This window comes from Oncorhynchus clarkii, chromosome 11 (genome assembly GCF_045791955.1).
Source record: "Oncorhynchus clarkii lewisi isolate Uvic-CL-2024 chromosome 11, UVic_Ocla_1.0, whole genome shotgun sequence".
Taxonomy (NCBI): Eukaryota; Metazoa; Chordata; class Actinopteri; order Salmoniformes; family Salmonidae; genus Oncorhynchus; species Oncorhynchus clarkii.
Genome location: NC_092157.1, coordinates 34892267 through 34915598, shown reverse-complemented (window position 1 = coordinate 34915598; position 23332 = coordinate 34892267). Strand labels below are relative to the sequence as shown.

General features: G+C 42.9%; 1 protein-coding gene across 1 annotated transcript in view; it reads left to right on the top strand.

Moving 5' to 3' along the window:
* The window catches only part of LOC139420566 (zinc transporter ZIP12-like), a 29434-nt gene that overhangs the window by 2838 nt on the left and 3264 nt on the right, over positions 1-23332 (top strand). Inside the window, exons 3-6 of the mRNA XM_071170752.1 lie at positions 7387-7419; positions 7666-7776; positions 11612-11811; positions 13904-14008. Of these exons, the coding sequence (XP_071026853.1) occupies positions 7387-7419; positions 7666-7776; positions 11612-11811; positions 13904-14008 (449 nt within the window). The remainder of the gene's footprint in view (positions 1-7386; positions 7420-7665; positions 7777-11611; positions 11812-13903; positions 14009-23332) is intronic.

Sequence of the window (23332 nt, the reverse complement as noted above, 5' to 3'; positions counted from 1 at the left end):
GTTACCGGACTTAGTCTGCGCGCAGACCGAACAAGCAGCCACGAAACGACGCGTGTCATGCTCCCGGGTGGGCCACCAAAAACGCTGGCGAATGGAAGCAAGCGTACCCCGAACGCCAGGGTGGCCGGCTAACTTGGCAGAGTGAGCCCACTGAAGAACGGCCAGACGAGTAGGAACGGGAACGAAAAGAAGGTTCCTAGGACAAGCGCGCGGCGACGGAGTGTGAGTGAGCGCTTGTTTTACCTGCCTCTCAATTCCCCAGACAGTCAACCCGACAACACGCCCCTCAGGGAGAATCCCCTCGGGGTCAGTGGAGGCTACTGAAGAACTGAAGAGACGAGACAAAGCATCAGGCTTGGTGTTCTTAGAGCCCGGACGATAAGAAATCACGAACTCGAAACGAGCGAAAAACAGCGCCCAACGCGCCTGACGCGCATTAAGTCGTTTGGCAGAACGGATGTACTCAAGGTTCCTATGGTCAGTCCAAACGACAAAAGGAACGGTCGCCCCCTCCAACCACTGTCGCCATTCGCCTAGGGCTAACCGGATGGCGAGCAGTTCGCGGTTACCCACATCATAGTTACGTTCCGACGGCGACAGGCGATGAGAAAAATACGCGCATGGGTGGACCTTGTCGTCAGAGAGGGAGCGCTGAGAAAGAATGGCTCCCACGCCCACCTCTGACGCGTCAACCTCGACAACGAACTGTCTAGAGACGTCAGGTGTAACAAGGATAGGAGCGGATGTAAAACGATTCTTGAGGAGATCAAAAGCTCCCTGGGCGGAAACGGACCACTTAAAGCACGTCTTGACAGAAGTAAGGGCTGTGAGAGGAGCTGCCACCTGACCGAAATTACGGATGAAACGACGATAGAAGTTCGCGAAGCCGAGAAAGCGCTGCAGCTCGACGCGTGACTTAGGGACGGGCCAATCAATGACCGCTTGGACCTTAGCGGGATCCATCTTAATGCCTTCAGCGGAAATAACAGAACCGAGAAATGTGACGGAGGAGGCATGAAAAGTGCACTTCTCAGCCTTCACAAAAAGACAATTCTCTAAAAGGCGCTGGAGGACACGTCGAACGTGCTGAACATGAATCTGGAGTGACGGTGAAAAAATCAGGATATCGTCAAGGTAAACGAAAACAAAGATGTTCAGCATGTCTCTCAGGACATCATTGACTAATGCCTGAAAGACAGCTGGAGCGTTAGCGAGGCCGAAAGGAAGAACCCGGTATTCAAAGTGCCCTAACGGAGTGTTAAACGCCGTCTTCCACTCGTCCCCCTCCCTGATGCGCACGAGATGGTAAGCGTTACGAAGGTCCAACTTAGTAAAAAACCTGGCTCCCTGCAGGATCTCGAAGGCTGAAGACATAAGAGGAAGCGGATAACGATTCTTCACTGTTATGTCATTCAGCCCTCGATAATCTATGCAGGGGCGCAGAGACCCGTCCTTCTTCTTGACAAAAAAAAACCCCGCTCCGGCGGGAGAGGAGGAGGGGACTATGGTACCGGCGTCAAGAGCTACAGACAAATAATCTTCGAGAGCCTTACGTTCGGGAGCCGACAGAGAGTATAGTCTACCCCGGGGGGGGGGGTGGTTCCCGGAAGGAGATCAATACTACAATCATACGACCGGTGTGGAGGAAGAGAGGTGGCCCTGGACCGACTGAACACCATGCGCAGATCGTGATATTCCTCCGGCACCCCTGTCAAATCACCAGGCTCCTCCTGTGAAGAAGAGACAGAGGAAACAGGAGGGATAGCAGACATTAAACATTTCACATGACAAGAGACGTTCCAGGAGAGGATAGAATTACTAGACCAATTAATGGAAGGATTATGACAAACTAGCCAGGGATGGCCCAAAACAACAGGTGTAAAAGGTGAACGAAAAATTAAAAAAGAAATGGTTTCACTATGATTACCAGAAACAGTGAGGGTTAAAGGTAGCGTCTCACGCTGAATCCTGGGGAGAGGACTACCATCCAGGGCGAACAAGGCCGTGGGCTCCTTTAACTGTCTGAGAGGAATGTCATGTTCCCGAGCCCAGGTCTCGTCCATAAAACAGCCCTCCGCCCCAGAGTCTATTAAGGCACTGCAGGAAGCTGACGAACCGGTCCAGCGTAGATGGACCGACAAGGTAGTGCAGGATCTTGAAGGAGAGACAGGAGTAGTAGCGCTCACCAGTAGCCCTCCGCTTACTGACGAGCTCTGGCCTTTTACTGGACATGAAGTGACAAAATGACCAGCGGAACCGCAATAGAGACAGAGGCGGTTGGTGATTCTCCGTTCCCTCTCCTTAGTCGAGATGCGGATACCTCCCAGCTGCATGGGCTCAGCACCCGAGCCGGCAGAGGAAGATGGTAGTGATGCGGAGAGGGAGGCGACGGAGAGCGCGAGCTCCTTTCCACGAGCTCGGTGACGAAGATCAACCCGTCGCTCAATGCGAATAGCGAGTTCAATCAAGGAATCCACGCTGGAAGGAACCTCCCGGGAGAGAATCTCATCCTTTACCTCTGCGCGGAAACCCTCCAGAAGACGAGCGAGCAAGGCCGGCTCGTTCCAGCCACTGGAGACAGCAAGAGTGCGAAACTCAATAGAGTAGTCTGTTATGGATCGATTGCCTTGACATAGGGAAGACAGGGCCCTGGAAGCCTCCTCCCCAAAAACAGATCGATCAAAAACCCGTATCATCTCCTCCTTAAAGTCTTGATACTGGTTAGTACACTCAGCCCTTGCCTCCCAGATTGCCGTGCCCCACTCACGAGCCCGTCCAATAAGGAGAGATATGACGTAGGCGACACGAGCAGTGCTCCTGGAGTAAGTGTTGGGCTGGAGAGAAAACACAATATCACACTGGGTGAGGAACGAGCGGCATTCAGTGGGCTCCCCAGAGTAACACGGCGGGTTATTGATTCTGGGCTCCGGAGATTCGAAAGCCCTGGAAGTGGCCGGTGGATCGAGGCGGAGATGGTGAACCTGTTCTGTGAGGTTGGAGACTTGGGTGGCCAGGGTCTCAACGGCATGTCGAGCAGCAGACACTTCCTGCTCGTGTCTGCCTAGCATCGCTCCCTGGATCCCGACGGCTGAGTGGAGAGGATCCGAAGTCGCTGGGTCCATTCTTGGTCGGATTCTTCTGTTATGGTGAGTGAATGAGGACCCAAAAGCGAACTAACTTAAACAGAGCTTCTTTAATAACCAAACATAGGTAGGCTCAGATAGACCGGCAGATTCCGACAGGACAGGACAAGGTTACAGCAAACATGACGATAGTCTGGCTCAGGCATGAAACACAACAAACAAGAATCCGACAAGGACAGGAACAGAAACAGAGAGAGATATAGGGACCTAATCAGAGGGAAAAAGGGAACAGGTGGGAAACGGGGTGAATGGGTAGTTAGAGGAGACAAGGAACAGCTGGGGGAAAGCGGGGGAGAAAAGGTAACCTAACAACGACCAGCAGAGGGAGACAGGGTGAAGGGAAAGGACAGAGACAAGACACAACATGACAGTACATGACAGATCTAGGGTGTAATCATTAGTCCAACAGTTGCAAACGTGAGTTTCTATTTGACAAATTCAGGTATGTTTATCCCCATTTCGTTATGTTTGCTTCCATTGAAGAAACAGTTTTCAACAGAATTGTTGGAATGAATACACCCCTGATCGCACACAAACTTCACTTTCATAGCTGCCACATACAAATAGCATGTAATTCCTTCTTACATCTACGAGCTCTCCACCTCTCACCTTTTCCCTTCACTTGTGGACTTCCATGCACAACACATCAGTTGTCTGTGACCAGGCCAAAAGCCTTTCCAATCCAAACCGCTACACACAGCCTACATTGTTGGGTGAGTTTGTAAATTCACTCTCGCTATCTACTCTGATTTCAGAGCACTCTCGTCTGAGTGTGCCAGAGCACAGAATGACTGATTTACAAACGTGCAACACCCATTGAATATGACCGGGGTCATAAACCTCGGCAAAGAAAATTATTCAATTGTTGACAGCAGCACAGTTACAGTCACCAATGCTGTAGATAACATGAAAACAACTTAACCAGCTCCGCTAGGGTGAGTAAAGTGGTCCGAGTGAGATGTTCTCTCATTTGTGTCTGGAAGTAGCTAGCAAGCTAGCCAACGCTAAGAGCAATCAGAGCCCACTCTGGCACTCCAGAGTGAATTTATGAACACACCTGTTGTCACTGTATTAGCTAATGTCATAGTCAACATAGCTACGAGAACTAACACATTAGTAAACCTGCTACAATCATGCAGTACAGTGTACAGTCAGCAAGTAGTTTAGCAGTTACCCCGACGGGCCCCAGTGGCAATACATTTATAAAGGCAAAAGCTTACCTTGACACGGAAGAGTTACAGTGTTGGATAGCCATAGCCAGCTAGCTAACATAGTATCCCTCTCTGTTTGTGCCTGGTGTTTGAGTAGGCTAAAATAGCTAGCTAAGTAAGCTAAAGTGAAAAAAATTACAACAAAATATACAATGGGTCAAAAAAGTATTTAGTCAGCCACCAATTGTGCAAGTTCTCCCACTTAAAAAGATGAGAGAGTCCTGTAATTTTCATCATAGGTACACTTCAACTATGACAGACAAAATGAGGGAAAAAAATCCAGAAAATCACATTGTAAGAATTTTAATACATTTATTTGCAAATGATGGTGGAAAATAAGTATTTGGTCAATAACAAAAGTTTATCTCAATACTTTGTTATATACCCTTTGTTGGCAATGACAGAGGTCAAACGTTTTCTGTAAGTCTTCACGAGGTTTTCACACACTGTTGCTGGTATTTTGGCCCATTCCTCCATGCAGATCTCCTCTAGAGCATTGATGTTTTGGGGCTGTTGCTGGGCAACACGGACTTTCAACTCCCTCCAAAGATATTCTATGGGGTTGAGATCTGGAGACTGGCTAGGCCACTCCAGGACCTTGAAATGCTTCTTACGAAGCCACTCCTTCGTTGCCCGGGTGGTATGTTTGGGATCATTGTCATGCTGAAAGACCCAGCCACGTTTCATCTTCAATGCCCTTGCTGATGGAAGGAGGTTTTCACTCAAAATCTCACGATACATGGCCCCATTCATTCTTTCCTTTACACGGATCAGTCGTCCTGGTCCCTTTGCAGAAAAACAGCCCCAAAGCATGATGTTTCCACTCCTATGCTTCACAGTAGGTATGGTGTTCTTTGGATGCAACTCAGCATTCTTTGTCCTTCAAACACGACGAGTTGAGTTTTTACCAAAAAGTTATATTTTGGTTTCATCTGACCATATGACATTCTCCCAATCTTCTTCTGGATCATCCAAATGCTCTCTAGCAAACTTCAGACGGGCCTGGACATGTACTGGCTTAAGCAGGGGGACATGTCTGGCACTGCAGGATTTGAGTCCCTGGCGGCGTAGTGTGTTACTGATGGTAGGCTTTGTTACTTTGGTCCCAGCTCTCTGCAGGTCATTCACTAGGTCCCCCCGTGTGGTTCTGGGATTTTTGCTCACCGTTCTTGTGATCATTTTGACCCCACGGGGTAAGATCTTGCGTGGAGCCCCAGATCGAGGGAGATTATCAGTGGCACTGCATGTCTTCCATTTCCTAATAATGGCTCCCACAGTTGATTTCTTCAAACCAAGCTGCTTACCTATTGCAGATTCAGTCTTCCCAGCCTGGTGCAGGTCTACAATTTTGTTTCTGGTGTCCTTTGACAGCTCTTTGGTCTTGGCCATAGTGGAGTTTGGAGTGTGACTGTTTGAGGTTGTGGACAGGTGTCTTTTATACTGATAACAAGTTCAAACAGGTGCCATTAATACAGGTAACGAGTGGAGGACAGAGGAGCCTCTTAAAGAAGAAGTTACAGGTCTGTGAGAACCAGAAATCTTGCTTGTTTGTAGGTGACCAAATGCTTATTTTCCACCATAATTTGCAAATTAATTCATTAAAAATCCTACAATGTGATTTTCTGATTTTTTTTCTCATTTTGTCTGTCATAGATGAAGTGTACCTATGATGAAAATTACAGGCCTCTCTCATCTTTTTAAGTGGGAGAACTTGCACAATTGGAGGCTGACAATACTTTTTTGCCCCACTGTAGCTATCTCGCTTCTCCTTCATTTTGTAAGAAATGTATTTGGTCAAAACTATTCAACTATTGTCTTTCTCTCTCTTTGAGCCAACAACTCACCACATTTTATGCGCTGCAGTGCTAGCTTCATGTAGCCTATGCTTACAATGCTAGATTTATTATCTGATCCTTTGCTTGGGTGGACAACATGTCAGTTCATTCTGCAAGAGCTCTGACAGGTTGGAGGATGTGTAAGTCTATAGAAGGGGGTGAGAACCATGAGCCTCTTAGTTTTTGTATTGAAGTCAATGCACCCAGAGGGAGGATGGAAACTAGCTGTCCTCCAGCTACACATACAGAGTGCTGTTGAGGCTACTGGTAGACCTTCATTGCAAAACAATGTGTTTTAATAAATTATTTGGTGACGTGAATATATTTATAGTTGTATCTAAAAAATTATAACTTTACTAATGTTTCACTATTTAAATTGTTCTGAAATTCACAGTGGAGGATGGTCCTCCCCTTACTTCTCTGAGGAGACTGTTTGACCAGTTGTTCTTGTCTCAGGTGACTGGATGTCGATCGACTATACTATACCATCTTGTAATGAGAATTTTCAATCCCAATGATGATAACTCAACAGTCACTATAGCTTTGACCAATTCCCAGAGGTTGTAAGGCCCTGGTTAATAGAAGAATTTAGACAAAGTCCCAGTCTACAATAGATCAATACTTTATTCAGAGAGCGTTCTGACTTCAAAATGAGAAGACAATCTTTTTATAACTCACACACACACACACACAGACACTCACACATGAACTCACATCAGTAGAAACTCCACCTCTCTTAAGGCGGGCTGTATTTTTCCACAATGCTAACACATAGTTTCTCATTATCTTCTGCAAGCATAGCCATTCCTAACAGTTACTCCCCTACCTTAGTTGGGCCTCTTTCCTGTTATTGGTTTCAGAGTTATCACAAGTCGACAGTTCAGTTGGCCTTGAATGTCTCAACTATACCCAGCTCATATTTCGAAATAGTAACACAATGGCCTAGTCACACACATTATTGAATTATGACTCTTACACATTTCATACGATTATATGGTTTCAGGGTGGAATACTTTAGTCATTACTTTAAACATATAAATCTGCAAAACAGCCAAAGCTGAGTCGGACTCAGCAGATAGACTCCGGTATTTAAGATGGGATGATATCAGTCATTATTCAAATTATTCTGTGTTGATGTTTGCTTAGAATTATCTTGCATTTAAGTTTTCTGTACATCTTTATATCTTTCTTTTGCAGTCATCACACCAAAAGAGAAGCAACAAGTTGCTGGTGAGTGTCACATAGCAGATATAAATTGGCTAGAGTAAAGCGTGATCAATTCTATAGTTGTGACAATCAAATCAATCATTTTCTGGCTCTTGGGTACAGAGCCATTACTGGGGAAAATGCTAAACGAACCCAAGATCAGCATCTAGGGGCAAATTCACCCTATTCCGTTTTTCTGTACATACATAAATAAACCAATCCCACCAACAATTCACCCAATAACACTGGGATTTTCTGACTGTCCTCCAGCTCTCCTAGTGGAGAAATCTCCCCATGGTTATGACGACATCGCTGTGGCCGTCGTCTTGGTGATAATCATTGTGGTAGGACTCGGTGCCGTCCTACTCCGCAAACGGGAGAGTGTATGTTCCGCAACACCTTGTACTTCAACAACCCCACCCACCAAACAACCACAGTGGACATAAAGGGCCTGGTGGCCAACATAGAGCAGAACGAAACAGCCATGATAGAAGACCAAGAACCACCAACAGGTGAAAACATTGTTGAGACGAGCTTTGGTATGAAACAAACTGTGGAGCACAACAAGAACAACAAGCATGGTGCTGTGGTCTAGGCCTACCAACTCTGACCAACTCTAACCCAAACTGAGAGACTGCAACTAAATCTGAAAGCATGCATGTCTTTGTTCAATTTCTTGTTCTGTAAATAATGGGTGAACACTCGTGCATATCAGCATCATTTGTCAAGCATACAGTCCAGATTTACAGCTAAAATTGCTCTGATGCAACCTCTGCACAAAATGTAGAATCGACGACATTACAATATAAAACAAACCCTTTCTGTAATTCAGTTTAGTTTAATTGAGTCCTGTACAGATCGGTTTGGTGTGTAAAACGGAAGATCAAAATACAATCAATGTAATTTGCTTTGTTCTTGCAAAATTATAGTGTAAATAGATGTCCAAAAAGAGAGAGAAATAAAGTTTTGAATTATACTCTTACTCACACTTCTGACTTACAGTGCATGCTAAATCAATACATACTGAATCAACAGGTTTGTAATGGGTTAATGGAAATAAAATGGTCAGGTAGGGGTTTAATATGACACACAGTATTAAGAACTATATAATTGGACCTCAACAATAATGAAACACAGCTCCATCACTACACAAAAAAGGGTTCTACCTTGAACAAAAAATGGTTCTCCTATGAGGACAGACCCTTTTTTCTAAGTGTGTGCGAGGCAGATTGAATAGGCTACTACACATACTGTATTTACTAGAACAGGAAGAGATGGAGAATGGTCAAAGGAATGTTACCATGACCAGCACAAAGAGTCTCAGAAAGGAGAGCAGTGTGGAATTGAATGTGTGCCCTTTAGGCTGTCTAAGGAGTGCAGTGTAGAGCGCAAGCTGTCCACGCCTGTCAACCCTGTCCAACAACATAAAAGAAACATGGTGCCTCAAAACCCACTCAGTCATTACTGTCAGCAGGTCCTAAACTACACACACCAGTTATGGTAACAACCTCTGAGAATATGAACAAACTTTATATCAAACACAGTCAGTCAGTCTGTCATTCAATCAATCAGTCACTCGCTCACTTACTCAGTCAGTCTATCTGTCTGTCAGTCAATCAGTCAGTCACTTAGTCAGTCACTCACTCAGTTACATTCAGTTACATGCAAAGCAAGTTCATCTGCAAATAAAATGTAGTACTGCATTACACAACAGCGGACTGCTGTGTATTCAGAGTGTGCCTACTGATTGCTCTGTGGCTCATAGGGGGGCTCCGGCTTGCAGGAATGAGCAGTTCTCAGAACAGTGCTCTCTCAGGTGTCAATCATTCAACCAGATCACCTCCAACCCTCCACACTCCTCTGCCGACCCCTCCTTCAACCCTCTCCCTCTCTCTCGCCCAACCCCAGCTTGTGGTGTGCTGCTCCCAGTGTCCTCATATTTGAAAGGAGGCAAGTATCTCCATGGCAACCGGAGCCATTTAAGGCAGTGGCACTGGCAGCTAATCCTCAAGATATTACACAATTCTTACTTATTCTCAATAAGAGGATTTTATCAATGCCCAATAATTCTCTCCCAAACAACATAAACCCTTCCTCTCTATCTACCGGAAAAAGGAAAAAATAACAGCAGGTCTAGATACTACAGCTGCTGAAAGTTGGAGAGAGAACAACTGTAGGTAGGTCTCTTCATGTTCCATTTATTTCCAATTGTAGTTTTGGACGGGTATACAGTTTTATATCATTTGAGTTTTACAGAAGTGTGTATTTGTCTGACATGCATGGTACATGGTGTGTGGGAGGATGTTGGAAAGACATTGAAGTCTTGTGCAAGTGTTCAGAGGTAGCGTTGGCGTGCATGCACTTGTGCGTTTCATCTGTGGTGACTCAGGGATCATACAGCATAAACACTTTGTATGTTGATGTCTGGGGAGCTGCTATAAAGGCCTCTGGGACTGTTACACAGCATGCGGCTTCCTGTATTAGAAATCCTCCTATGCTCATGTTGTGGGATTCATCTGTAGCTATTCTGTAGCTATTATTATTGTTTAGATGTTTGGTGGTAATCTGACTCATTGGTGGGCAGGTGGACATCCAGTGAGATTTTCATTAAAAAAATAAAGGTACTTAAACTTCAATTTCTATACAGTAAGTGTGCATGTGTTCATGAAACTCGGGCTCCCGAGTGGAGCTGCGGACTGAGGCACTGCATCTCAGTGCTAGAGGCATCACTACAGACACCCTGGTTCAATTCCAGGCTGTATCACAACCAGCTGTTATTGGGAGGCCGTAATTGTAAATAAGGATTTGTTCTTAACTGACTTTCCTAGTTAAATAATAATAAAAAAAGGAGGTATAGCCTCTGTGTTCCTATTATATGGCTTAACTATCTAATCTGCAACATTCTCTGTAGCCCTCTGAGGAATGTTGTTGCTCAGATGTGAAGCCAGAAGTTTCGAAAAATCTGTCTGTCTGATCCTTAGTTAATAGCTCACACAGAGGGACGCTTTCCCCAAAATATTACACAAGTTACTGCTTTGGGTATCCACTCAAGCAAGTTTCTCTGGCCATGTTGCACTTGTATCATTACCAACATACTCAAGCAGGCTCTGTCCATATGGACTAATTACTGTATTCAAACTCAAAGCCCTTCCCACCCCTTATCCCCCTCTTTTTCTCCCCCTCTCACCCCCTATCCCTGTCCCCAGTTCTCTCTAACTTGCTTGCGTTAATTCCTTTGTTGTGGAGGACTGGGGGGCCAGAGCTCTAGGCTGACTGGTCACCCCTGTGTGGTGGTGGATAATTTGGGTGAATGGTGCCCTGCCAGCCCTCCTGCCGGCCATCCTGAACTAGATTAGGCAGGTGGGCCCATTATTAACGCCTCCCTCAGCCTGGACACATTCTTTCTCCTTGCTTCTGGCCTCGCTAGGTGCACTCATTTCTTTCGCTCTCACTTTCTCTGTCTGTCTTTCTGGCTCCTACTATCACTGCCTGTTAAAACATCTCTCTTCCTCTCTGTCTTTCTTGAACTCTTCGCTGCACTCTCTCCTTCGCACTGCTTTCCTCTCCTCAGCTGGGGGGGCTCAGCTGGGGCCATACACTTCTGGGGCCATCACCTTGCTCCTTCTACACCTGTGTAACTGACAATAAACCTGTAAGTCTATGTCGTTGTTTTTTGTTTGAATTGTTTACGTGTTCGCTATGCGGGGGAAATGATAAGACAAGCGAAACTACGTGGCTAATAACTGTTGTAACGGGGCTGATTATCGTAGCAACACACCTTTGGAGTGAAGGCAATCCCGCGCTGTGTTAGCTAAGTTTTTATGTCTTCGGGTGTAGTTCGTAAAGGCTGAAGTGTGTATGTTAGGATGGTAACGTTATAATAATTAAGGAAGAAGTGTGAATTCATGCCAGGAATAATAATTGTGAAGTTTTGATTTCTTCCCTTCTGTAATAAGCAGCCAATTAGGTATTTTTCCTTTATTCATGTGTTTAATCTGATACTGTTATAGCTCCGGCTAAACTGTTCATGTATGTAAGCACTTTATCGTTATATCAAGCTAATAAGTCACTCGTAAGACAAGAAGGTTGTAAGAGTGTGCTTAACTGTATTTTCATTTACTTTATAGTTCTCACGGGAGGTGATAATTCTGATTAGAACTACAGAATAAAGCCGCCAGTTAAAATGAAGGAACGGTTGTGCTCGTGGTTACTGGAGGGAGCTACAACCTGTGTCTGCTGGGGAGGATTGTGGAGGGCCAGGCCCAGGAACAGAGCCAGGAGGGGGGCTACCTGCAGACGGACAAAATTAACCTACCCCAGCTCCAGAGGAACCAGACAAGGGTTCTACTCTCCACTATCCTCCATGCTGTGCACTGTGAAGAGTGGACTGGGGGATCGCAGGAGCTCTGTGACAGGGTAAGGCCTGAAAATGTTTTGGACCTCAAACTGTTACTATCTGTTAAGGGTTTATATGCATAACCTACTAATTAGTGAAAATATGTAATAAGTAACATCATAACTTCTCTAAATCTTTAAAATAACGGATTGATTTACACTTTCAGGTGCAAAGCTTGGAAAAGAGACCCGTAAACCGAGAATTGGGACCACACACCCATTCCACTGAATAGTAGGCTAGTGATTGCTTTGCGATGCTTGCAGTTAGCCACTGATTCCTTCTAAACCACTCATTGTTGAATTTGCGATTTCCAACTTGTTGTGTAATGTTTATGTCCAATGGCCGATGAGCACCGATACGTTTTATCTATTATTTCTCTTCATATGACAAGGATTAAAAAGGATTTGCCAGTAGATTGTCAACTTGATTCTTGATGATGACTGTAGCTAAGATTTTGAAAATATGACATGATCAATAACTCTATGGCAGCACCCAAGAGACTTAAGTTTTTGAGCTCTACCCTTAGATTTGGCAGTGATGTAGTGTCCCTATGAGTGACGGAACACTGAGACAATCACGGCACAACTAAAGAACATTACCAACCCCTTCACTCTGTATTTTCCGCTGGCTACCCCAGTACCACAGAAAGCACTGAGCTAGGCTGAAACACCTGCATTTAGGAGCTGCCTTACTCAAGAAAGCAAAAAAGAGACCATGTTTTTATGGAGGCTTTATTAACTCAATGATTTTTAATATATATATTTTTTTACATTGTTTGCAAACTGATATGTGACACGTATTAATGCCAAAATAACATGCAAAACAATTCATTTTATTTTATTTGGGGCGGGGGGTTGCTAAACAAATTTGGGGCTCAAAACAGGCTCTGCCCCACCTGCCCTGAATGATGGGTCGCCACTGGATTACTTATATGCCCATGTTTGCCAATGATGACTAGCTGCCCAGAGACAACACATTGTGGTCAGCCTCCAGCTATCATGAGGACATTTGTTATCAAGTCTGCATATGGGTGCAGAGCACACACATTTCACTCTGCAAATTGGAGTGAAAATAGGCTTCCATAAAGTTGTTGAGCAATCTTGAACAGATTGCCAGGATATGGATTTCATCTGACTAATTTCTACTTGGGCTGTGAACCGTCAAACCTGAAGCTGGTGTGTTGTTGGTAAGCAGCTAAATTTTGTTTGCTGCTAGCTAGCTAGCTACATGTCATTATTTGAAAGGCTACATTGCTATGATACAAGGCTATGGAACACCGTTTGGGTCTTTTACATGTCAAAAAGATACACGTCAAATAACACTCTGATGCATCAAATAACACAATTCTATTATAGAATGTTATGTGTGATGAATTTGCACGTGCAAGCCAAGCGCCACCACTACTATCAGTAGCACTGTCAAAGCTGTACAAAAAGTCTGCAAACAAGCACACACTGGCCACGAACGATGTGTTTACAATACCGCGTTGGTAATAAGGCATTATTTGTTCGACCACAACTTCTGGGGTACCTAGCTAGCAACAATACAACCAGCCTGAAAACACTGACCAGTAGAAACTGCAGACTCTGAATTGAGCCACATTTATTGTCAACCTATGTGTATTGGGGCGACAGGTAGCCTAGTGGTTGGAGCGTTGGGCCAGTAACCGAAAGGTTGCTGGATCGAATCCCTGAGCTGCCTATTGTAAGATCCCTGCTAAATAATCAAGCAAACTAGCTAACCCCAAAAAATACATCAACAATATTATTGTGTACAGTATTTTCTGGGCCAAAAAAAGAAGACATATCACCAAATAAGGAGGCAGTGGTCAGACACCAGTCCTGTTTCAGAGTAATGGAGCACATAACCACCATTGGAAATGTCATCAGTGCTGTCTTGTATGTTGTAAGGAGATTCCCCCCGTCTATGGACTACTTCTGGGCCAGGGTGAGTAATGCCAAACAGTCAGTGCCATGCTGGAACATGTCCCTTGTGAATTAGCTGTGATTCATAATCTCTGATTGGCTATGTTGAACCATGTATTTTTGTTGGCTTCCATGACTGTATGGTGACAGTCTTTCTCTCTCTCCCTCTCTTGTTCTGTGATTGGAGCTGGGTTGGAGCCGTATGTCAGGCTCCTTCATGACCAGTGTCTGTGACGAGGGGGGCCTGGAGCTGATCTACCAGCGCTGGCGAACACCTGAGAAGGGACAAAAGGTGATAACTAATAAGACAGGACATCACAGGTGATATCAGAATATCAGAATCAAAATCAGATTTTTTTCCCGCCAAATACATTTGCATGTACAGGAATTTGACTTGTTGAAATAGTGCTGCCACAATAAACAGATTTTACAGACAGACAATAAACTGCATATATGGACACGATAACATCATTCTTTCAATATGTGTCACTCATCAACTTGATAAAACATTTCTACAGATGGAGGACAGGACAGGAGAGAGGCTTTGGTCATAGAGTCCTCTGACTGAAAGACAGGTTGATACTGATGTCTGAATTTGGAAAGACCTTGTACTGAGCATTATACAACACACATAACTTTTTGTCTTTTGTTATTGTTGAATAGAATGGTACTATCAATGGGGGGGAGGAGTGTGTATGGGACACCATACAGGAAGGTATGACATCTGACATGTTTGGCAAGGTAGTCCCAGCACCACCAGAAATAAAATGTTGATAGGTACAGTATCTATCGGTTGTGAATGAAAAGAAAATATGAAAGACAAGTGAAATATTTGCATATTGTTATATTAGCAGAACACTGAGACAGTACTTTGTGAAATATGGTTTATTCTACATGGAACTGTTACACTTGAAAGTTATCAAAACACTTTCTTTAAAATATCTACATATGTTAAGCAATTACATTCTTCTCATATTACTCTATAGGTCAGGGGTCTCCAACAGGTAGATCAAATCAAATGTTATTTGTCACATACACATGGTTAGCAGATGTTAATGCGAGTGTAGCGAAATGCTTGTGCTTCTAGTTCCGACCATGCAGTAATATCTAATAAGCAATCTAACCTAACAATTTTACAACAACTACCTTATACACACAAGTGTAAAGGAATGAATACGGATATGTACATAAAAATAAATGAATGGCCGAACGGCATAGGCATGACGAAAGGCATAGGCAGGATGCAGTAGATGGTATAGAGTACAGTATATACATATGAGATGAGTAATGTAGGGTATGTAAACATTATATAAAGTGCATTGTTTAAAGTGGCTAGTGATAAATTTATTACATACATTTTTCCATTATTAAAGTGGCTAGAGTTGAGTCAGTATGTTGGCAGCAGCCACTCAATGTTAGTGATGGCTGTTTAACAGTCTGATGGCCTTGAGATAGGAGCTGTTTTTCAGTCTCTCGGTCCCCGCTTTGATGCACCTGTACTGACCTCGCCTTCTGGATGATAGCGGGGTGAACAGGCAGTGGCTCGGGTGGTTGTTGTCCTTGATGATATTTTTGGCCTTCCTGTCACATCGGGTGGTGTAGGTGTCCTGGAGGGCAGGTAGTTTGCAACCGGTGATGCGTTTTGCAGACCTCACTACCCTCTGGAGAGCATTACGGTTATGGGCGGAGCAGCTGCTGTACACAGCTACAAGCAGCTCTCAGCCCACCCATGAGTAGTTCTCAGCCCACCTATGAGTTGCTCGCCAAACTATTCGGAAAGAGCATACACTTTCCATGTGTTACATCGCAAATTGCCATAAACACATCTCACAAATATCCGCCACTGCAAGCTCCCTGCTGCTATCCAATCAAAGCCACATTGACTCAATCCTACCCCTGGTTAAAAAGCCAAACACAACAATATATCTGTCAATAAATAAATGTACAGCAATATCGCCCCTGACTATCAGTGTTGTGTTAATGGCAACTTGTGGGTAGACAGAAAAGCTTTCCCTAGAATTTTCTACAAAGTAGGCCTACCTGACTGAATGATAGCATGCTTATTTGTATCAATCCAGTTCACATTTGTTTTGCAGTCTGCCATGATGATGTGCAGTAGAGAAATATTGCAAAGGGCAGATTGAGTGCAGGCAGAGGTTCGTAATCCAAGGTAGAGTCAATCAGGGACAGAACGGCAGGCAGACTCAGGGTCAGGACAGGCAGAAAGGTCAGATCCAGGAATCTCGAAAACAAGAACTAGAGAACTTGGAAACACGCTGTTAAGACCTGACAAAACAAGGCAAACTGTCAAAAGACAAACAGAAAACGCAGGTATAAATACACAGGGAATAATGGGGGAACATGGGAGACACCATGTGGGGGGTGGAGACAAGCACAAGACAGGTGAAACTGATCAGGGTGTGACAAATACAGTCATCTCTGACTAGGTCCGCAATTAATGGGGAATTACAGTCAAAAAGCTAGAAATATATATATTTTTTTAAGCTAGAAATGTTTTGCCATATTAGTATACTGTAGACATGACATCAGTCAAAACAACTCAAAACAAGACTGTGTTTGAATATTCAAACTAACCACACTAACTGAACAATTTGTGACTAACTTGAGTATGTAGTATTATTGGTGTAGTTATTGGTGATAGTATGGATATAGTTAGTATGCCAAAAGTTCCCGGACTACATTTGCCAAATTCCAAAATTTACAAGCAGTGGACACGATTTCTGTGCTTTTAGGGCCCATAATGCAATTCTTCATAAAATGGGCGTGGCTTCACAACATTTTCAGATTTTAAGAAAAAATGTCTGACAAGAGCAGATAAAAATGAATTGCTTTAACAAATTATGACAAATGTAAGAAAATGTTGAGCAATGTAATATATTAATGACTTTTCAAATAATTTACGTCACACGGCTGATGGATTTGTTAACTATGCTAGCCTTATGAACCATGTAGCATATCATTACAGCATTTGCTTGTATGTACCATTAGTTGGCTACTAATACATCGAACTTGCCAGTATATTAATTTCTTACGGCTGAAATCCCGAACCTGTTAGGGATAAGTGAGACGTCTGCGTCCCACCTAGCCAACAGGAAATGGTAATGCGCAACGCCAAATGCTAATAGTACTCTCTAAAACTCAAACTTTCATTAAAACACACATGCAAGGTACTGAATTAAAGCTACACTCGTTGTGAATCTAGCCAACAAGTCAAATTTTTTAAATGCTTTTCGGCGAAAGCATGAGAAGCTATTATCTGATAGCATGCAACACCCCGAAATACCTGAAGGGGACGTAAACAAAATAATTAGCATAGCCGGCGCTACACAAAACGCAGAAATAAAATATAAAACATTCATTACCTTTGACGAGCTTCTTTGTTGGCACTCCTATATGTCCCATAAACATCACAATTGGGTCTTTTTCCCGATTAAATCCGTCCATGTGTAACCAAAATGTCCATTTATGAAGCCCGTCTGATCCAAGAAGAAACTGCTTTACATAACGCAACGTCACTTTTTTAAAATTAACAAAGTTGCCTATAAACTTTGACAAAACACTTCAAACTACTTTTGTAATCCAACTTTAGGTATTAGTAAACGTTAATAATCAATCAAATTGATCGCGGGGCGATGTGTATACAATAGCTCCACGTCTTGAAATGATGTGCGATAATTCTCTCTTCCAAAACATCCTGTCGTGTACCGAATGAAATCAAGTGTCTCTTCTTCGTTTGACCAAGGAATAACTTAAAGGACATTGTGTGGAAGCTGTAGGACTTGTAAACTGGGAGGTATATATTTTCGCAGGCCATAGACAATACAGCCAACTGGAGGATTTATATTTTTTTTTGGGGGGGGTGAACAGTTTTCCTTGGGGTTTCACATGTTAAACACGTCCTGTTATAGTCACAGACATGGTTTAACCAGTTTCAGAAACTTCAGAGTGTTTTCTATCCACACATACTAATCATATGCATATACTATATTCCTGGCATGAGTAGCAGGACTTTGAAATTTTTAGCGATTTTTAACAAAATGTTGAAAAAATAGTCCCGGCTCTAACCTCTCTGGGATATTCGGGACGGTAGCATCCCACCCCGCCAACAGCCAGTGAAAATGCAGGGTGCCAAATTCAAAACAACAAAAATCTCATAATTAAAATTCCTCAAGCATACAAATATTTTACACCATTTTAAAGATACAATTCTCGTTAATCCAGCCACAGTGTCTGATTTCAAAAAGGCTTTACAGCGAAAGCACCACAAACGATTATGTTAGGTCACCACCAAGTCACAGAAAAACAGCTATCGGAAGGTTGCAAGTTCAAACCCCCGAGCTGACAAGGTACAAATCTGTCATTCTGCCCCTGAACAGGCAGTTAACCCACTGTTCCTAGGCCATCATTGAAAATAAGAATTTGTTCTTAACTGACTTGCCTAGTTAAATAAAGGTAAAATACATTTTTTTAAAAGATGACACTCATAGGACTTCATGTTATACAATACATGTATGTTTTGTTCAATAAAGTGCACATTTATATCCAAAAATCTCATTTTACATCGGCGTGTTATGTTCAGTAGTTCCAAAACATGCAGTGATTTTGCAGAGAGCCACGTCAATTTACAGAAATACTACTAATAAACATTGATAAAAGATACAACTATTGTAGATGGAACGTTGCATAAACTTCTCCTTAATGCAACTGCTGTGTCAGATTTCAAAAAAACTTTACGGAAAAAGCATATCATGCAATAATCTGAGTACTGCGCTCAGAGACCAAACAAGCCAAAAGATATCCGCCATATTGTGCAGTCAACAGAAGTCAGAAATAACATTATAAATATTCACTTACCTTTGATGATCTTCATCCGAATGCACTCCCAGGAATCCCAGTTCCACAATAAATGTTGTTTTGTTCGATAAAGTCCATAATTTATGTCCAAATACCTCCTTTTTGTTTGCGCGTTTAGTTCACAAATAAAAATTCACAAGGCGCAGGCACTTAGTTCAGATGACAGTTCCATTACAGTTTGTAGAAACATGTCAAACGATGTATAGAATCAATCTTTAGGATGTTTTATCATAAATCTTCAATAATATTCCAAGGAAAAGGAACAGAGCTCGTGCTCACGGCCGCGCGCAAGACTGAGCTCAAGGCATTCTGCCAGACACCTGACTCAAACAGCTCTTATTTGTTCCCCCTTCACAGTAGAAGCCTGAAACAAGGTTCTAAAGACTGTTGACATCTAGTGGAAGCCTTAGGAAGTGCAATCGGACCAAATTGTACACTTTATTATGGATAGCCAAAGACTTGAAAACCTACAAACCTCAGATTTCCCACTTCCTGGTTGGAATTTTTCTCAGGTTTTTGCCTGCCATATGAGTTCTGTTATACTCACAGACATCATTCAAACAGTTTTAGAAACTTCAGAGCGTTTTCTATCCTGTACTAATAATATGCATATCTTAGCTTCTGGGCCTGAGTAGCAGGCAGTTTACTCTGGGCACCTTATTCATCCAAGCTACTCAATACTGCCCCCCAGCCTTAAGAAGTTAACCATATGCTATCTAACTAACTACCCAACGTTTATTGACTTGGTTACGCTTAGCTAAGTGGTATAGTCGTTGTGCGTTCTCAATGGACATTGTTAATGAAGTCGTACGATGTCTAGCTAGTAATTTGTTAGCTATGCTAGCAATAAGCTGCATAGCAACAGCATCAACTTCCAATAGATGCGCTAGTACACTATAGTATGTAGTGTATATTAAGTATGTAGTATACAGTATGTTAGTATGGGTATTTCGAACACAGCTCTGGTGCCAAGCACAAGATCAAAACAAGGCGAGTCAGTCAGGAGGGGAGAAGTCCTCAGCTTCAAAACGTTTTTCTCTTCTTAGCAAAGCTAGCTTAGCTTATCTCGCTGTACTCAATACTGCACTTGTTTGTTATTATTGAATGGCAAAGACACAGACATCAAACCACATCCCCAAGACAACTCTTGTTTGCCATCAATCCTTCAGCATTTCTTAATGAGAATTGATGAAAAACTAGGCCAAATAAGGAAGTGCAGTCACCCTTTAAGGGCTTGACCCCTGTGCAGCACTCATGCTGATTGACTTTAGAGGTCAGTCACACTGTGTGTGTGTGTGTGTGTGTGTGTGTGTGTGTGTGTGTGTGTGTGAAGCACAGAATGAAGTTCTCAGCTGAACAGGGTATTTAGAACTTAGGAAAGCAACTAATTAATTGAAAACAGACTCTTATGATCCTGAAACATTTACGTTTTGTTCACCATTGAATTTCATTGAAGATATTTGCAAGGGTTAGTGCTTCGCCCACTCTTGCCCCTGTGGACTTTTGTATGTTTTTTGCGTGTGTCTGGCCAGGGCTGTATTCACACTAACACAAAGCCCCTAAATGGGTAAAAAAGGCCTATTATCAGATGACGAAGGGACGGAAAGAGAAAAATGTGAATTTAATTGCATTTCACAGGGGGACAGCACATTAGAGTACCTCTTAATTGACATCACCTCACAACAGAACAAATAATGTGACAAAGAACATGCCTTGGATATTTAGAACAAACTATTTTTCAGTCCTTTAATAAATGTCACTAAATGTAATGTACGTAATCCCCAAAAGGGGGGGGTTCTAAACTGACACATGGAATTGTTTAAAAATTTGAAGATGAAGATGGATCTGTCAGAAGATGAGTGTAGCTGGTGCATGTAGTCAGACGCAGGAGAGCAAAATGAGTGAGCAACGTACAATGTAAAACAAATACTCTTGACCAATAACCAACTGTAAATATTACGCACGGGTGAACACAGCACCCGTCGAAAAACCAGCCATCATGAACCAAACTGAACATGTAATTGGATAATGAAAACCAGGTGTGTAGAAAATAAAGACAAAACCAATGGAAAATGAAAGATGGATCAGCGATGTCTAGAAGTCCGGTGACGTCGACCGCCGCTCGAACAAGGAGAGGGACCGACCTCGGCGGAAGTCGTGACAGGATCATTTAGCTATCTGATTTTGCTTTAGATCTGCGGACATTGATGGATGCAGTGGATTGAGACGCATTCAACGGAAAAAAACCCCAGATATCTCTAGCTTAAACTGTCAAACCTTGATGGGTGCATCAATCAACTAAATCTTTTATCTGACCTTTCTAGTTAAAATTGTTATAAATTGCTGAGGTGTAGTCACTTTTGAGGACACAAACTCAAGTACACAGTTCAAGTATGATACAAATATGAATATATGAAATATTTCCTATTCAACAATAATAAGGCTTGAAATTACTTATATCAGGGTTCCTCAACTGGTGGGTGATTTTATTGGCAAATAAAAGTTCTATTGATTTATTCTTGGACATAAAAGACAAATCATCTCCAAGGGATTTGAATTTGGGAAATCTGATCCAAAGTATTCCTACACATAATAGTGATATACAGTGTGGAGAACAAGTATTTGATACACTGCTGATTTTCCTACTTACAAAGCATGTAGAGCTCTGTAATTTTTATCATAAGTACACTTCAACTGAGAGACGGAATCTAAAACAAAAATCCAGAAAATCGCATTGTATGATTTTTAAGTAATTAATTTGCATTTTATTGCATGACATAAGTATTTGATACATCATAAAAGCAAAACTTAATATTTGGTACAGAAACCTTTGTTTGCAATTACAGACATCCTGTAGTTCTTGACCAGGTTTGCACACAGGTTTGCACACACTGCAGCAGGGATTTTGGCCCACTCCTCCATACAGACCTTCTCCAGATCCTTCAGGTTTCGGGGCTGTCGCTGGGCAATACGGACATTCAGCTCCCTCCAAAGATTTTCTATTGGGTTCAGGTCTGGAGACTGGCTAAGCAACTCCAGGACCTTGAGATGCTTCTTACGGAGCCACTCCTTAGTTGCCCTGGCTGTGTGTTTCGGGTCGTTGTCATGCTGGAAGACCCAGCCACAACCCATCTTCAATGCTCTTACTGAGGGAAGGAGGTTGTTGGCCAACATCTCGCGATACATGGCCCCATCCATCCTCCCCTCAATACGGTGCAGTCGTCCTGTCCCCTTTGCAGAAAAGCATCACCAAAGATTGATGTTTCCACCTCCATGCTTCACGGTTGGGATGGTGTTCTTGGGGTTGTACTCATCCTTCTTCTTCCTCCAAACACGGCGAGTGGAGTTTAGACCAAAAAGCCATCAGACCACATGACCTTCTCCCATTCCTCCTCTGGATCATCCAGATGGTCATTGGCAAACTTCAGACGGGCCTGGACATGCGCTGGCTTGAGCAGGGGGACCTTGCGTGCGCTGCAGGATTTTAATCCATGACGGCGTAGTGTGTTACTAATGGTTGTCTTTGAGACTGTGGTCCCAGCTCTCTTCAGGTCATTGACCAGGTCCGGCCGTGTAGTTGTGGGCAGATCCCTCACCTTCCTCATGATCATTGATGCCCCACGAGGTGAGATCTTGCATGGAGCCCCAGACCGAGGGTGATTGACCGTCATCTTGAACTTATTCCATTTTCTAATAATTGTACAAACAGTTGTTGCCTTCTCACCCAGCTGCTTGCCTATTGTCCTGTAGCCCATGCCAGCCTTGTGCAGGTCTACAATTTTATCCCTGATGTCCTTAAACAGCTCTCTGGTCTTGGCCATTGTGGAGAGGTTGGAGTCTGTTTGATTGAGTGTGTGGACAGGTGTCTTTTATACAGCTAACGAGTTCAAACAGGTGCAGTTAATACAGGTAATGAGTGGAGAACAGAAGGGCTTCTTAAAGAAAAACGAACAGGTCTGTGAGAGCCGGAATACTTACTGGTTGGTAGGTGATCAAATACTTATGTCATGCAATAAAATGCAAATTAATTACTTAATTTTAGATACATTTTCTGGATTTTAGATACATTTTAGATTTTTAGATTCCGTCTCTCACAGTTGAAGTGTACCTATGATAAAAAATTACAGACCTCTACATGCTTTGTAAGTAGGAAAACCTGCAAAATCGGCAGTGTAACAAATACTTGTTCTCCCCACTGTATGTGATCGTATACAAGGTTAAAAATTATTATTAGGTTTTAGTCAAATATATCTGTTCGGGCTTGTTGCAGTCAATTTGCAATCTACAAATTATTTTAAATGATGTTCTGGCCCCCTGATGTTCCGCTCCATAAAAAATTGGCCCGCTGCTGAATTCAGTTGATGATCCCTGACACATATGCTTCCGAATATAGCATAATCAAATTAGAAAACGGCTAATTATAAGGTTTCACCTTCCTTATAACAGTAAAATACATATTTGTATGTTTAGTGTTAGAGAAAATGTGCATATGTTCTGTGAACATCCCACAGAGCTTCCTGAACTCGTTAGGAACTCGCCTTTCATCTCATATTAATATTGTCTGTCTATGACAGAGAGTATTTTTCTTTAAAAATCTATGAATTATTTAGATTAATGGCTAGAAATTGATCTCTGAATGTGCTACCGTGATGATACCACTCTCTCCTGCTGCACTATGATGTAATGATCGGGTATGTGCTTTGTCAGTGGCTGTGATGTAGGTTTCAGCCAGGAGTTGATG